At 42.0% G+C, this 12,322-nt stretch overlaps 1 protein-coding gene across 6 annotated transcripts in view; it reads left to right on the top strand.

Moving 5' to 3' along the window:
* Positions 1-12,322, top strand: part of ATP2B4 (ATPase plasma membrane Ca2+ transporting 4) — a 102,550-nt gene that overhangs the window by 41,120 nt on the left and 49,108 nt on the right. For all 6 annotated transcript variants that reach the window (XM_066261648.1, XM_066261645.1, XM_066261643.1 and 3 more), the window contains exon 2: positions 6,619-7,266. In XM_066261648.1, the coding sequence (XP_066117745.1) occupies positions 7,074-7,266 (193 nt within the window). In that variant the 5' untranslated portion in view covers positions 6,619-7,073. The remainder of the gene's footprint in view (positions 1-6,618; positions 7,267-12,322) is intronic.

The raw sequence follows: 12,322 nt of genomic DNA, 5'->3' as shown, positions 1-12,322 counted from the left end.
AGCAATTAGGGCAGGCAGGCATGGGGAAGAAAGGAAGACTGGGGACCTGGATGAGAATGGCCACCAGACCAGGCTGGTGGCAACTGGCGAGGACAGACTAGAATCCAAGTCATGGAAATTAGGGGCCTGTAAAGTAGAGGGAACAGAGCTGCCTCTGTGTGAAGTTTAGACCTTCAGAGGAAAGGGCCAGCAGGGGGAAAGGGGGCTGTTTCTGGCTAGGTAGCCTGCATGCTGAGGAGCTTGCCAGATTACTTGACAGGATATGGCCCTCTGAGAAGCGTGGGAGTGCTTGTAGGAGATGGCACAGGAAACGCCCCTGGTAAAGAAGAGAGAGAGCATACAGAGCCTCTCCCAAATCACTACGTGCTGCAAGGCCAAAAGCGTGAGATGATAGGGTGAGGATGGCTCCTTCCCCACTTTCAGGGTCTCCAGGTGGGAACTGGCTATGCTTGGCATCGTGCCAGTGCAGAGCCAACTGTATTCTGGCAGGGGGGATACAAATATATGGTAGGGGTGGGGGAAGATGGGGTGTGTCTGCCCCTGAGAAGCCCTGGACCTATCCTTACACCTGTCCAGAAAGTTCAAAGAAATTAAAAAGGTATGATACTTTTCAGACCTGTTTCAGAGCCTCTATGGGTCACAAGCAAGGGACAGATAGGTTTTTGTGGACCTTCTCATCAAGGTTTAGGAAGTAAATCTATAGCTTTGTTTCCATTTTCTTAATGTCCTTGTACTTGAGGTAGGGTGACTTTGAATTCAGACTTGGGCACAAATTCTGGCTCTCTGAGAGCATTTCCCTGCTCTGAAATAAAGTGATCCAGTGATACAATGTATGTCATAATAATAATGGTGACTGTGTATGGACCAACTACTACACATCAGCCCTTATGCTAGGCACTATAGAGTAATATGTGTGTATATGTACGTATATAGCCACATGTATAATATATGATTGGTCTCCCATTTTCATATAAAGTGCCTAGCATGGTAACTGTCTAATTGTAGGTGCACAGGAATATTTCCATCCCTTTCCAACCCCACCCTCACTCCTGAAAATAAGGAGAAATAGAACCTCATTTGGGATGAGGAAGGGAACATGTGGATCAGAGAAAAGAAAACAGGTTTTATTTGGCGAGGGTGGGCTGGGGTTGACCCTGAAGCAATTTTTCTATTTGAGGTCAGTGCATTCTAAAGTTGGAACTAGCCTGCCCCCCACCCAGGTCTTCCCATCTTTACCCCTCACGGCCTGCATGGCAGTGATGCTGGCACTCCAACCAAAGCATCTGCGAGTGCCACCCTACCGCACTCCTGAGCACAGGCTCTCAGCCCAGTGAAGAGGACAGAGAACAAGAGCCAGCTCTGCTGAGCAGCCCCACCTGCAGCCCGGAGGCCAGAGTTGAGTGTAGCCGCTTATTATTCCAGGCAGGTCTGGCCACAGTGCTGCCCCAGCCTGAAGCCCTAGGCTCCTGGCCCCTCCTGTTTCCTTTCTCCCGTTTCCATTCATTCCTCATTTCCCACGCACTGTACCAGATTTAATAGGTGCTTTAGGAAGGGGAGATTCAGGGGATGGGTTTCTTTGAGATCCTTAAAATACCCTCCTCTATCCTCTACAGGGAAGTTACTCTTTTTCCTCATGGCCTGGAGACCTATCTCTTCTTTAGCACCCTGGGAAAGATTCCAAGAGTAACGGATTCCTTGAACAAAATTGGAGGAAACAGAGTGTCAGTCTGACTATTGTTTATAGTTTGGCGGCTTAGGCCATGAAGTTCTTGTCCCAACAGGCAAGTCCTCTTTTCTGGAACTTGCTGATGAGCCTAGCTGCAGATTGAGTTATCAGGGTGTGTGTGTGTGGTGGTGGTGGTGGGGTGCTTCTCAGAAATATTGGGAACAGGAGATGGGGTCTGTTTCACCTCACTGCCTGGGATATGCTGGAGATGATTCTGAAAGAGAAAGAGCAAGGTTAATAGATAGCCTTTTCCTGCAACTATGTCCCCACACACTTTTTGTCGCATAACTAATTGGCTGTAAGTCAGTTTTGCCATAAAAGAGGGACATCGAAAAGGAGATGTTGAAACATAAAAAATTAAGAAAATAATTTAAACGATTTGATTGAGATAAATGAAAATATGTCTTCTGTTCATTGTATTACACTTTTTCTTGTTTGTTTTGCTTTCTGATTTGTCTCCTTGTTAGTCATGACACTTTTTCGTTATTGCTAAAATTTCCTCTTTCATTAAGAACAGTATCGATTTGCACAGCCTGGTAAACTTGGTTTTGAGCAATGCAAGGGCCGACTGTGCTCTCTGAAGGATTTGCAAACTGATCTGTGATCATATTCTCATAGAATATGCAACCTGGCATTACATGGAGCTTTGTAATCTGCTTTACACATAGTTATCATCCACTATTTTGAGACTAACAAGTCTACTCATCACTGTATAGACCATTATGAGGGCTGAGATTTATATAATGTAAAAATTGGCATAACTTCAAGAACTTCATCTATGGAGAAAGGAAACCAAACTGACAACTAGCTTAAATACATTAAGTCTGCCAAATATAAACCAAACTGTCAATTGGTTTTTTTATCTTTTAAGGCAGAATTGCCTTATGGCCAATTAGTTTTGTTGCAGAAATGCTTGCATCAAAGATGTTTACAGGGAAACTACAAGCACAACCCTAGAGATGCCTGCATTTGAAAGGATCTCTTACATGTTTGTCAGAAAATGTCAGACTCAAGGAAGGAGTAAGGTGTAACAAAAAGAATGCCAGGTAGACAGTCACTGACTTGCCAAAGACCAAGTCACTTTTTATCTCATTGTACCTTAATGCCTTCGTCTATAAGGTGGGGTCACAGCTGTCTTACCTAGAATTGATATGACAATGCTTTCACGTGTCATTACAAATTGTAGAACAATGTTACAAGACTTTAGAAGATAAAAAATTAAAATGATTTTATGATCTTGTAGAACAATATGACTCTTTGGCCCTGCAGGAAGAGATGAGAGACTTCACTCTTCCATCCTATCATCCCTTAGGCTGACAAAATGCTAGAAATGGGGTGTGAGAACATACCTTACTCAGAATGCCCAGAGCCAAATGACTAATTCTGACCTGACAGGAGGTATTACCTCCCAGACATCTGAGCATTTTGTCTGAGATTGAGGCAGTGTGAGTACTTCAGATTATTCTTTGCCAGTTGCCTAGTAAGGTTAGGGGCTAGGCAAGCTCAGCAGTTGCAGTGAGCTCACATTTTAAGAGCTCAGAGCCAAGAGAGAAGTATGGGCACCTGCTACACCTCAGAATCCTGCAGGAACTTTCATGGAGAAATAAACTGGGCTCCCAGCTGGGCACTGCCCCTTTGACTTTGTGCCAACAGCTTAGTACTTGACCTGCTGAGTACGTGTCTCTAGAGAAACCTGAAACAGATCTCCTTTTTTCCCCACATACCCCATGTGTTCTCACTTTAAGTACCATATTTCCCCATGTATAAGATGCACCTTAATTTGAAAAAAAAATGTATTACATAAAGTTATTGAACTCAAGTTTTATTCATCATAAAATTCATACAACTCCTCATCACTGTAAAAACTCCCATCTATTAGCTTGTCCTCATCTGTATCTAATGACAAATCACTGTCTTCATATATTGCCTCATCCTCAGTTCCATCTATGGCATTTGAAATGCCACAACCACTGTATAAGATGCACCTAGTTTTTAGACTGCAAATTTTTCGAAAAAAGTGTCTGTCTTATACATGGGGAAATATGGTAACATTTTGTCATTATTTGCCTATGTGAGTGGAAGAAGCTCTTTGATAACTTAAGGAGAAGTTCAAAATAAGGAATTCTGACTTAGACTGCTTCTTCTCTAGAGATCCAGGGTTGTATAGCATGGTGGTTACAGCTAATGGTTATTGCTAGTGAAGTATTCTTGGAATTTTCCATTCTCTGGTGGGGAAAGATTAGAAGCCCTTCTGCTCAAAGGGCTAGATAACAAAGTTTATTAGATCAAATTAAGCTTTCTCCCATCACTTGAGTATCCTATTCTAGACACAGGACATCTTTCATCTAAGACTTACAAGCACTATTTCTATCTATAATCTCATTCTTTTTATTTTTATTTTTTTAGTGAGAGAGAATGAGACAGAGAGAGAATGGGACAGACAGACAGAAGAGGAGAAAGATGAGAAGCATCTTTGCTGCAGCACCTTAGTTGTTCATTGATTGTTTTCTCATATGTGCCTTGACCAGGGGGCTCCAGCTGAGCCAGTGACCCCTTGCTGAAGCCAATGATCTTGGGCTTAATCCAGCAACTTTGTGCTTCAAGCCAGTGACTTTTAACCTCAAGCCCGTGACCCTGCACTCAAGCTGGTGAGCCCACACTCAAGCTGCAGCTTCAGGGTTTTGAACCTGGGTCCTCAGCGTCCCAGGTTGACGCTCTATCCACTGTGCTACCACCTGGTCAGGCTGCTATTGGTTATTCAATAAAAATATTATCTGAATGCTCAGCATGTACAGGTTCTCCTCTAGGCACTGGGAATAAAGCGGTGGACAAGATGAAGAAAATCTGCCTTCAAAGAACAAACATTATAGTGGGTGGAGACAGAGAAAATAAAATCTAATTTCCCGATTTGCATTCTAGCAACATTGTTCTCAACATCTTCTTGAAAGCTTAAGGAGTTCTAAATAAGGATCAAGATGGGCTTCTTGCTACTATAGTCCTTCCCACTTCTCAGAACAGGCTTGCCGGAGCAGCTACACTGGACAGAAGTCTGTGTACTGCTTATCTCTATGCCATTCTAAATGAAGGGAGTTGAACACACTGCCTCAGGTTCTTTCCAGACCTTGTTCCCCAGGATTCTCTAATGGCATCTAAAGAGAAAGGATTGTGATAGTAAAAAATAACAACAGCCTAACCTGTGGTGGCGCAGTGGATAAAATATCAACCTTGGATGCTGAGGTCACTGGTTCAAAACCCTGAGCTTGCCTGGTCAAGGCACATATGAGAAGCAACTACTATGAGCTGATGCTTCCCACTCTTCCCTTCACCTTTCCCTTTTTATATCCTCTCTCTAAAATCCATAGATAAAATATTAAACAACAACAAAACCCTGCTTGCTTAACTCTTTGTGAGGCAGAGTAGCTCTAAAAATCTGTGACAGGAGGCAGAAGGCCAGTTGGGTGAGGGATTCTGTAATCACTTCTATCCTGGGGGATCCTGCTAAGAACCGGATTGATTGGAATCAGTAGAAACTCTGGCCACATGTGATTTTTGGAAAAGTAATTGATAAGAGTCAGGTCCTTATCTGATCATTCTTGTGCTTTGTTCACTTTCTAGAAGTAAGGATGTCATCGATTTATTAGAGAGAGGCTAACCAGAGCTTCTTGCTACGCCCCTGGTAACTGAATTCAAGTCAGTGGGAACTGTTTAACCAAGGCAGGGTCTCCAATGTTCTGATGCTGCATTCAGGAAGAGCCCCTTCACATTTCAATGGCTGATGTGTGGCAATGGGTCCTCCTTAACACACAGAAACCACTCCCTGAAGCTGAGAACAGATCTTAGGATAAGCCTTCAGCCCACCTGCAGCGCTCTGTATGCTCACCTACACAGAGCTCTGCTCCTCCACTTCAGTCAGCATGTCTGAGAGGTGACACATGCCTTTCTGAGGGAGGAATGCTGATTTGAGACCCTCTGGTGCTCACTCATGCAGAGGTGAACTTTGCTTTCTGCTGACCAACTTTGTTCCCCTGCTGACCTCATCGTAGCCCTAGGCTTTATCCGAATTAAAAGCTGTCTATCCCTGCCACCCCAGGAAACTTTAACACTCATAGGCTTCAAACTCATTGTCTTTTCTCCTCAGAGGTCCTTCTATCCTCTTATGTAAAAAGGTGCCACCCTGTTTCACCAACTACCAGAGCATTTTACTTTCCCCTTCCCTCCAAAAGCTTTTTGGAATTGAGTGGTGCTTAGTTTGAAGACCTGAACTTCTGTTCCTGACCTGTTGACAACTGCAGCAAGCTGCAGAATTTCCATACAGCTGGGGGCTGAGAAGTCTAAGGGGCCTCGGAGGATTTAGGCATCTTTCTACCAGGTTATCCTCCTGGTTTGTAAATGTGTGTGTTGGGAGCGGGGTAGGGTTGGAGCATAGAAGAGAAAGGCAGACTGGCGGGCTACCCTCCAGAGCACTTGGGTTTGGACTCCTTTTCTGACCTCTTCTGACTTCATGGAAGTGAGATCAAAATTAAAGGATTGGTAGTGGGTCCTACAAATAGGGAGAATATTAGGTCCATGAGAGGTTATAAACTTTTATTTCTAACTTTCTGAGGTTGTGAGATTTGTGTTGCTTGTTCTGGGAGAGATGAGATATGAAGACTGGGGTGTATCTGAAATTATTTCCCTACATTGGACTTTACAAGCTACAGGATTCTCCGAGGGAAGATAGGGCCTCTCCTGAATTAGTTCACTCAGCTTAGGGCTCCACTATCAGTTCAGGTCAAGAACAAACTGTCACTTAAACCCTTGTACTAGAATAATGATCTCTTGCCTTTGCAGGTGCTAGATCACCATGGCTGCTCTAATTGTTTCTTTTTTGTCTATCTGAACTTTTATTCCAGAGATCCAGTTGTCATTGGTATCCAGGGAGTCCTCCTCCTCCTGCTGCTTCTCTACCACCACAGTTGCTGGTTGTTGCTAAGGTTGCATCCATGGTAACATGCACATCCTGTTTACACTTCCATCTGGGCAAGTTGGTCTAAGCTAGGAACCTACCTACTCTGGACAAGAACTTCCATCACTACCTGGGGACACCAATCATCGTTACACGTGGTCCAGTTTCCAGTCAGTTCCCTCACCCTCTTCCTCTTCTTGTTGCCAAGCTTCCTAAGGAAGAAGGATCTGGTCTAGAGGATCTGAAGCTTATTGTACAAGATATAGTCAATCGGTTTTCTAACTGTCAGCTTCTGTGGGATCCCACAGAAGTAAGAAGTAGGCAAAGAAGCAAGAGACCCTGATCGGGTGAAGGGAAATTTCACACTTTCTCTGACTGAGGGGCTTGGTAACAGCAGGCAAAATGACAAACCCAACAGAACGTGCCTTGCCGGCCAACTCGATGGTAGAGCACGGTGAAGGGGACTTTGGCTGCTCAGTAATGGAACTAAGGAAGCTCATGGAGCTGCGTTCAACTGAAGCAATGAACCAGATCAATGCTCACTATGGAGGCATAATAAATCTCTGTGGTAGACTGAAAACCAACCCTGTGGAAGGTAAAGGCCATATCAGGAGTGGGGAATTGGAGAAAGGTGGTTACTGTTAAAAAAAAAAAAAAACAAAGACAAAAAAACATTGTTTTTCCAGCTTCTAGAAGAGGTACCTGGAGCCCTGACTGGTATATATGTGTTTAGTGAGGAAAATATAGTATATGAGGTGAGGCCATAAAGAGGCTTTCTCCGCCACCCCCCACTCCCCACCCAAACATGATGTTTAGGGACTGGGATATTCTCTGAAAATCATTCTTTCCTCCTCTTTATATATCAGTATACAGACAGGAGGGTATTTATCTCTATTTTGAAAACATTTATGTTAGAGATGCTTTTATTAGTGAATAATTAAGTCCCTTATTCTGTATCAGTCTTTTATTGCAATAAGTTTAAGATACAATTCTTCCCCCCACTGATCTTACAGTGTAATTGAGGAGGATAGGCACACACACAAAAAAGTGAATAAATCCTTCTACCTTCTTTAATGTATACAGTTTAAAATAAGGTGGTAAAATAATGTTGTAAGTCATAAGGTATAATTGTATATAATTGTACCCACCAAATATTTGGATTACTCCTGTTTCCTGCCATAGAATTATTGATGACTTCTTCCACCCTGCCTCATGAACTTTTAATATAGTTCTTCTTAATCTATACTTAAAAGAGACTGAAAAATCTAGCTTTATGCCTGCCTGGCTCAGCCTAGTTAGTTGTCCAGTGAGTAATGGTAATATGAAATTTTGCATCATCAGTAATGGTAATATGAAATTTTGCATCAACAAAATGAACCTTGCTTTCTCACTTTTGCCTGTTTTCAGCATCTATGTTATTGGTTCCTGCTTGGTCCTACTGGTCAGGTATGTCATGGTTGAGTAGCGTGAGATGAAGCAAAGATCTTGTCCTTTAGATACTTTCAGCCTCTTGAAGTATTCCATTTCTGAGCCTTCTGCAGAGGTCACGTCATATTTCTTGCCAACTCTAAGGACTCTTTAGGATTTAAAAAAAAGGATGGGGAGAGATTTTTATCTAGACATCTGTTCATTGCTCATGCCTTGCTTTCTTTGCAATTGGAGAGAGCTACTCTACCTGTTCTCTTTACTTCTAGAATTCAGTTTCTTGTCTTACAGGCTTTTTAATTTTTTTTTAATATTGAGAATTTATTTTCTCCTCTTAGGAATTTTTTAAATTGACTGTTTTGGGTTATAGGCTTTGATTCAAATGTTAGCTCTACCATTTACTCACTGAGTAATATTGAACAATTTACTCGACCTCTCTGTTTCTTCTATAAATGATGTTAATACTTAGCCCATAGAGTTATTAGGATTGAATACTATGATGGATGTACAGTGCTCAAGATTATAATAGAGGTTCAATAAATTAGCTGTCCCAGATTAAAACGAAGCCCATTTGTCTGAGGATATTTGCCAGAATATCAGTGTCTACTCAGTGGGACGTGTTACTATATCTCTAAAGGCACGTGTAACTGAAACCACTGTCCACTTCCTCCATTCACCTCTTGATTTCAAAAGGAGATCTGGTTGAGATGGCAGAGCTTAGTTGCTTTCATGTAACTCCATATTTCCTTTCTGGCTGGTACCCATGACTGACCTTCTGTACTGCCTACTTCTTTTTTTTTTTTTTTAGAGAGAGTGAGAGAGAGGGACAGGCAGGGACAGGGACAGATAAACAGTAAGGGAGAGGGATAAGAAGCATAAACTTGTTGCAGCACTTTAGTTGTTCATTGATTGCTTCTCATACGTGCCTTGACCAGGGGGTTTCTGCTGAGCCAGTGTCCCCTGGCTCAAGCTAGTGACCTTGAGCTGCAAGCCAGCAATCTTTGGGCTCAAGAGGCTCAAGATAGCAACCATGGGGTCATGTCGATGATCCTATGCTCAAGTTGGCAATCCTGTACTCAAGCTGGTGAGCCTGCACTCAAGCTGGTGAGCCAGCACTCAAGCCAGCAACCGACCTTGGGGTTTCAAATGTGAGTCCTCAGCATACCAGGTTGATGCTCTATCCACTGCGCCAGTGCCTGATCAGGCACTGCCTACTTCTTGTCAGCTAAATTTCTTTATTCTGCCATTTTTGTAGTAGTATTGAACTTAAAGGGGAGCTATTACTATTAGGTTTTTACTGAGATAATACATTCATCAAAATTTAGAAAGGATCTTTCTTTTTCCCTTTCCCTCTCTCTTTTTTTTTTTTATTCGTTTTAGAGAGGGGAAAGAGAGAAAGAGAGAGAGAAGGGAGGGAGGGAGGAGCAGAAAGCATCAAATCCCATATGTGCCTTGACCAGGCAGGCAAGCCCAGGATTTTGAACCAGTGACCTTAGAGGTCCAGGTAGACGCTTTATCCACTGTGCCACCACAGGTTAGGCCATCTTTTTCCCTTTCTATCTTGTTCTTAATCCCTTTGGTCAGTTGTTTCTCTCAAAAAGTGAAACTCAAGAGTCCAAATAAGCTGGAACCTGGGAAGCTCCTCATAGAAAGATCCAGAATTTCCTCCCAAATTTCTAAATTCGTTCTCATAGCTGCTACTGTTTACTTTCTGATTCCCAGAGAGCTTCCCATTCCCAAAGAACATATATTCTATCTCCTCTCATCTCAACTTTAGATACCAAATGTTACAGACTGAGTTAATGCTCCTAGATTCCTTCCCAGTCTGGTTTCAGACTGATAGTTGAAAGCCTCCCCTTTGGCTAGCCACAGACCCTGGCCATGCCTAGATCCCAGTACCTCTACCATTGGCACAGTTGCCCACTGACATTCTCCTGTTTCCTAGATAACAAATATGTATCCTGATTTGTTTCAGTGTAAGACTTATCATGATGCTGGTCCTTGAGCTGGGGAGTTAGGGTGTCAGAAAACAACTTTTCCATGAGTAATTTTTAGCTCCCCGCCCCCCACCAATACCAACAATGATCTCCCCGTGTTTGAGTGGAATAAATGGATAGGAAAAGAAGACACCAAAGAGCTATGACACAGGAGTCTCTCACCTGACAAGGTTGATGCTGAGCTGTTTATTTTGGCAGGTTGAGAAAAGAGCATCAATAGCAGGTGTCCCAATGAACTGATGCTATAAAAAGTCAGCCTGTTCACAGAAGACCACACTGAGATGCCTGATAACTTAGCGTAGTTTTATCACCTGTAGGAGACCGCTGTAGATTAATAATAAGAAAGAAGAAATTTACCTGCTCTTTGAATTCTGTTGATTGGAAACCAAGATGAAGTAAGATGGGGAAGATTGATTCCTATAGTATGACCCTTTATTTTTTTGTTGGTTGACTGCATCCGTAGTATAGATTAACAGATTTTTTTTTTAAGCTATAGCAACTAAGAAGCGTTATGTGATTTGAAAATTTATAACATTTCTGACACTAACATGTTTTTAAAATTTTGTCTTTCAATTACACTTTACATTCAATATTATTTTATATTAGTTTCATATGTTCAGCATATGGTTAGATAATTAAATACTTTATAAAGTATTCCCCCCAATATTTCCAGTACCCATCTGGTACCATACTTAGTTATTAACTATTATTGACTATATTCCCTATGCTGTATTTTACATCCCGTGACTATTTCATAACTACTGTTTAGTACTTTTTAATTCTTTCTACTCTTTCCCCCAATCCCACAACCCTTCTTGCACTCTGGCAACCGTCAGTCTGTTCTCTGTATCTATGAATCTGTTTCAATTTTGTTTGTTCATTTATTTTGTTCTTTGGATTCCACATGTAAGTGACATCATATCGTATTTGTTTTTCTTTTACTGACTTATGTCAATTAGCACAGTACCTCTATGTCCATCCATGTCATCACAAATAGTAATATTTCTTTTTTTTTCTGGCTGAGCAATATTCCATTGTACATATGTACTGCAGTTTTCTAAAAAAATATTTTACTTATTAATTTTATAGAGAGAGCAGAGAAGGTTGGGGGGGCAAGAATTATCAATTCATAGTTGCTTCACTTTAGTTGTTCATTGATTCCTTGTCGTACGTGCCTTGACCAGGCAAGCCCAGGGTTTCAAACCAGTGACCTCAGATGTCTAGGTTGACACTCCACCTACTGCAGCACCACAGGTCAGACTGCCACAGCTTTTTTATCCACTCATTTATTGATGGGCACTTGGGTTGCTTCCATGTCTTGGCTGACATAAATAATGCTGTAACAGTGTAATGCCAGTGTCCAAGACCAGGCAGGTCCACATTGGATTCAGGCAGACGGTAGACAAACTGTGGAGCGGGGAAGCATTGGGGCGTTACCTTTTAATAGTCTCACAATAGCAGATGAGCACACAGGCAGGAGAAAACCTCTTCTCCGGCAAACAGCAAAAATGGTCCCTAACAGTGGCGGGCAGGCAACCCGCCATCCACAATTCCCCCAAGCGCAAGCACCCATAGCCTCATATAAGCTATGCACACTTGCCTCTGCCAAGTGTTTATGCACTAATCAAGTAAAGTGCTTGTGGCTGGTACACCAGCAAACAAGCCTAACACAGCTGCCCCACAAATAAACATAAGGGTGCATATATTCTTTCAAATTAGTGTTTTGGGTTTCTTTGGATATCGACACAGAAGTGGACTCACTCATAAGGTAGTCCATTTTTAATTTTTTGAGGAAACTTTATATTGTTTTCCATAATGGTTGCACAAATGTATATTCCCACCAAAAGTGCACAAGAGTTCCCTTTTCTTTACGTCCTCGCTAACACTTCTTGTTTGTTGATTTATTGATGATAGCCGTTCTGATAGGTGTGAGGTGATAGCTCATCGTGGTTTTAATTTACATTTCCCTTAAAATTAGTGATGTTGAACATCTTTTTATCTATTGGTTATCTGTATGTCCTCTTTGGAGAATTGTCTATTCAGATCCTCTGCCCATTTTTTAATTGGATTGATTGGGTTTTTTTGGTGTTGAGTTGTATGAGTTCTTCACAAATTTTGGATATTAACCCTTTATTGGATGTACCATTGGGGAATATCTTCTTCCATTCAGTAGATTGTCTTTTCATTTTGTTGATTGTTTCCTTTGCTGTGCAAAAACATTTTACTTTG

The sequence above is a fragment of the Saccopteryx bilineata genome, chromosome 2, assembly GCF_036850765.1.
Source record: "Saccopteryx bilineata isolate mSacBil1 chromosome 2, mSacBil1_pri_phased_curated, whole genome shotgun sequence".
NCBI lineage: Eukaryota > Metazoa > Chordata > Mammalia > Chiroptera > Emballonuridae > Saccopteryx > Saccopteryx bilineata.
Note: the sequence above shows the minus strand (reverse complement) of the source record. Positions and strands in the feature narration are given on the sequence as shown.